At 63.8% G+C, this 4209-nt stretch overlaps 2 protein-coding genes across 2 annotated transcripts in view; both read right to left on the bottom strand.

Annotated features, from left to right (window-relative positions):
* Nucleotides 1-2119, bottom strand: part of AMSG_10911 (uncharacterized protein) — a gene marked incomplete at both ends in the record, with an annotated part of 4210 nt that extends 2091 nt beyond the window's left edge. The window contains 2 exons of the mRNA XM_013897641.1: nucleotides 80-818; nucleotides 866-2119. Of these exons, the coding sequence (XP_013753095.1) occupies nucleotides 80-818; nucleotides 866-2119 (1993 nt within the window). The remainder of the gene's footprint in view (nucleotides 1-79; nucleotides 819-865) is intronic.
* Nucleotides 2120-2518: 399 nt separating this feature from the next.
* Nucleotides 2519-3470, bottom strand: AMSG_10910 (COMM domain-containing protein 3). The gene is made up of 2 exons (XM_013897640.1): nucleotides 3307-3470; nucleotides 2519-3079 (listed from the first exon to the last, which is right to left on the bottom strand). Exons 1-2 carry the CDS (start codon nucleotides 3440-3442, stop codon nucleotides 2538-2540), a joined length of 678 nt encoding a protein of 225 aa, XP_013753094.1. The 5' UTR covers nucleotides 3443-3470; the 3' UTR covers nucleotides 2519-2537.
* Between the last annotated feature and the right edge of the window lie 739 nt (nucleotides 3471-4209).

Below are 4209 nucleotides of genomic sequence, written 5' to 3'. Positions count from 1 at the left end.
CGCGCCGCCGCCGGTTCGCTCGCCCGTGATCCGCGCCCGCCCGAGCCTGAGCCCGAGCCCGAGCCCGAGCCGGAGAGACCCTCGAACCGGTTGAGCTCCTCGGCCGAGAACGTGGTCCGTGCCACGCGGCCTGAGCGGGTGGTGTGGACCCGCCGCCCCGCGGCGACAACCTCGGCAATGGCTTCCTCCTCGGCGGTGACACGACGGTCGGCGGCGGAGCGGCGTGGTGAAGCGCGCTGCCGGCGGCGCGGCGGATTGCGCAGCAGCGCGGCAAAGGCGGCCGCAGCGTCGACAACTGTAAATGGTGCGGTCAGCACGTCGGTCTCTCCGCTGCGGGACGATGGTGCAGAGGGCGTGCCGGCTGCAGCGGCACGGACAGTCGCGATCACCGCGCGGCGGTGTGCCACATCGTCATCAGAGCCGCGGTAGTTTCGGAGCGCCGCGAGGCGGGCGGCTGCACGGGCGAGGTCTGTGGGAGCGAGCGCGAGCGACGGCGACGGCACGAGCTCGCTCGGGTGCGGCTGGGTATCGTACTCGACGCCCGCCATGTCGCAGCGCGGTGCCGGCGGAAGAGCATGTGGTGGGCGCTGGGAGGCAGCGTCGAGGACCCACGAGTTGATGTCACGGACAAGCGGCTTGTAGTCATCGGTGGTAAACTGCTCGGGCGGAATGTCGCGGTAGTCGCGGAGACAGGGGCCGACTTGGTAGAAGAAAATGACGCCAAGGAGTGAGATGGCGGCGAGTGAGGTGCCGTCGGGCGAGAACGAGATGTCGTCGATGGGATCGAGCTCCTCAAAGATGGTCAGCTGCGAGCCGCGCTGAACGTCCCACAGGATGACTCGCCCGCCTGCCCGCCAGTGGCGACCAGGTTGGGAAGCGTCGGGTGAGCTTGGATGACGAGTGCATCCTGCTCGTGGCCGCGGAGGGTGTGGCGCAGGGCGCCAGTGGTGGCGTCGTAGACACGAACAGCGTGGTCTGACGTGGCGGTGATGACGAGCGAGGCGTGGCGGCCAGCCCACTCGGCGACGATCGTGTCGTAGCCACGGCCTTCGCCAAAGCGGGCTACGGCAAAGGTGCCCGGCGCGTCTGGATCCTCGGTCCATACGGCGGCCGTTGAGTTGCGGGCGGCGGTGAGGAGCGCATCGCCGCGTGGCGAGAACTTGATGGACATGATCCGGTGGGCGTGAGCCGGAAGCGCGGCAAGAAGGGTCGGACGGCGGGAGGCAAGGTTGTAGACAAAGACGTGGCCGAGGTGGTTGCCGACCGCCAAGCGAGTCCCGGTCGGGTCGACGTCGAGCGCCATCAGCTGCGAGTCGCGGATGGGCTCGGCGCCCGGTCCAGTGGGGAGAACCACCAGCGGATGGGCGGCAAACTCGCCGTCCGGACCCGAGGTCCAGATCCGCACCGAGCCGTCGGACGAGATGGAGACGAGACGGTACGTGTCGGCAAGCGGCGAGGGGACAAAGGCGATACTGTTGATGTCCTGAGAGTGGCCGAGGAGCACAGCCTTGGCCTCGCCAGTGGCCAGGTCCCACACCCGGATGTCGTTGACGAGGCCCTCGCCGTTGGACGATGCCGCCACAAATCTGTTGTCGAGCGAGCATGCCAGGTCGGTGATGTCATGGATGGCGCCGCGGAGAGTGAGCAGCAGTCGGCCAGTCCTCGCGTTCCACACCTTGACCAGTCTGTCGTCGGCACCGGTCACAATCCGCCGCGATGACCGGTCAAACTTGAGACAATACGCATCCTTGATGTGCCCACGAGTCGAGTAGACCCGCTGGAGGCGTGAGACAAACCGTGTCGGGTTAAGCCACGCCTGTCCGCGCTCAGCCTGTCCGTACACGCTCCGTTGGCGGAGCATCTTGCTCGCAGAGAGAAGAGCAGCCGATGGGCTGGCAGACGAGCTTGACTTTGTCGCCTCTGTGTCGACAATAGCGGTGATCGGATCAAGCCTACCCACCGCCAGCAGTGAGGCCAGGTTCTGAGGAAAGGCCGAGTTGAGGCGAGCCGCCGCAGCGAGGACGGCGTCAGCCATAGCGACGAGGCGGCCCTTTGGAAGGAGCGGGGCGAGGCGAGGAGCGATACGAGGAGCGTTCGAGCTGGCAGAGACAATGTCCATAGCATTGGTATGTGATGATGATGGTGATGATGATGACGGAGAAGGCACAGTCAGTGGTATGCCCTCGCCAGTCCAGCTCCGACCAGCGGTGAGGAGGCGGGCAGCAGCAGCCGAGTCAGCCACATGTCTTGCGGAAGAGGTGAGCCCAAGCTCCTCCAGATACTGCACCACGAGGGTGAGGAGCTCAGAGTCACGGGTCATGACTCTGGTGTGTGGGGGGGGTGGGGTGGGGAGGTGGAGAGGGGTGGGCCGGGCCAGTCGGCGGGTGGCCGGCGAGTCGCTTTGTCGGGGTGGACGTTTCTACCGATGGTTGGGCAAGGAGGGGAGGGGGGGTGGGGGGGCGCAGAGCCTAAATTTTTTAGTGGTGGTGTGGAGGGGCGGGAAGGGGGGTATGGAGAAGGGGGGTGGGGAGGAGGTGTTACTCGTCCTCGATGATGCGCTCCATCTGCTTGGTGGCATCACGGAGGGTGATGACGAGGTCTTCGAGCTGCTCGCGGGAGCAGGTGAACTCGACCTTGCGGCCGGTGCCGTTGCCGACGTGGGAGGAGGAGGCTTCGGAGCCGAGCTTGACGATACCGTCAAGAGTGGCCGGGTTACCGGCGAGGAGCTCGTCCTCAAAGTCGCCGCCGTTCTCGGTGATGAGGGCGACGGCGTAGTGGATCTCGTCGATTTTCTCGAGGTTCGAGTCCTTGATCACGTAGTCGAGGCGCCACTGGGCGTCGACAACGTGCGGGTAGTTGAAGCCGGCCGAGAACAAGATCTCGCGGAGCATGCCGAGGCACTTGCCGTAGAGTGTGGAGAAGGCGTTAATGCGCGCCTCAGGCACGCCCGCCTCCTCCAGCGGTGCGCATGCGACGTCAGCATCGAGATTGCGCTTGGCACCCTCGAGAATCACCGCCGTCAGGGCGTGGTACATCTGCTTGAGTGCCGCAGGGTCGACCTCTCCCAGCGCAGCCGAGCCTGTTGATACGCAGTCCGATTCCAGCGTGTTGGTCGGGGAGGCGGGCGGTCACGAGGCGGACGTGGGAGGCGGGAGGGGGGGGGGGGGGGGCGAGCCGGTTGGTGTGAGTACGTAAAGGGGTTACAGTGTATGTAGGGGGTATGGGAAGATAGAGAATTGTGTGGAGAATGACATGGTATGTGTGGCAGGAATGTGGGTGCTGTGGGTGAGTCTGTGGAGGTTGTACCGTAGATGGCCGACTCGTCCAGCTTCTTGGTGAGGACGGCAAAGGCAGCCTGGACAAGGGCGGTTGTCCCGTCGTCTGTGATCATGTTAGAGCCAAGGAAGGAGAGGCCGAGGGTAACATCGTCAGATACCTGCATCTCCGCCAGAGAACACTCTCTCAGAGTGCAGTGGTGGCCTTCTACCCCAGCTGACCCCTCCAGCCGTGGCAGCTGACAGGAGTCCGCCCGGCCCGGGTGCCCGACGCTGGCCGTCGGTAGGCTGGCGAATGCGATCAGTGTGCATTGCTGTCTGCACATGGGCGAGTCATCGTGGACGACATCAGCACATCAGATCAGCCATAGCCAGCACAGTGGCACCAGAGCGATGTGATCATGATGTGCTCGCGATCACCAACATGGTGGGCATCTGTGGCAGTGAGAAGGTGGCGTTGAAAGAGATCGATGGCATCTAGCGGCGGGATAGAGACACAGATGGTGGCGCTGTGCACATCAATGGCTTCCCCATCGCATCATCGAGGTAGTGGAGGGAGCAGAGGGAGGCGATGAGAAACAGATGCAGAGGTGTGGGCGGAAGAGGGGGGTGGTGTTGGCTGCAAGCGCATGATCAACTGTCGGCGGGTTTGTGGTATTATTTGCAAGCCAAACCGTTCCTCTTGCAAGGCTGCTGATGTATCTCTGTTACCATCACCAGTTGCTTGGCAAGTCAGACTACAACAGCTGGAACGTGGGCGAGTGTCTTGATTTCGCTTGACACGTTTGTAGTTGCTCTCATCGTTGCCTCTACTGCCGGTGAGGCGATTTTGCTCACCTCACATCGTTGACGATAGCACCACGATTGCTCGCAAGCTGCAATGCTTACCAGCATCACATCATCATACCCCTCCCCCTCCCCCCCCCACCGTCGC

Source organism: Thecamonas trahens (genome assembly GCF_000142905.1).
Source record: "Thecamonas trahens ATCC 50062 unplaced genomic scaffold supercont1.66, whole genome shotgun sequence".
Taxonomy (NCBI): domain Eukaryota; order Apusomonadida; family Apusomonadidae; genus Thecamonas; species Thecamonas trahens.
This window is presented reverse-complemented; position numbering and strand designations above follow the sequence as displayed.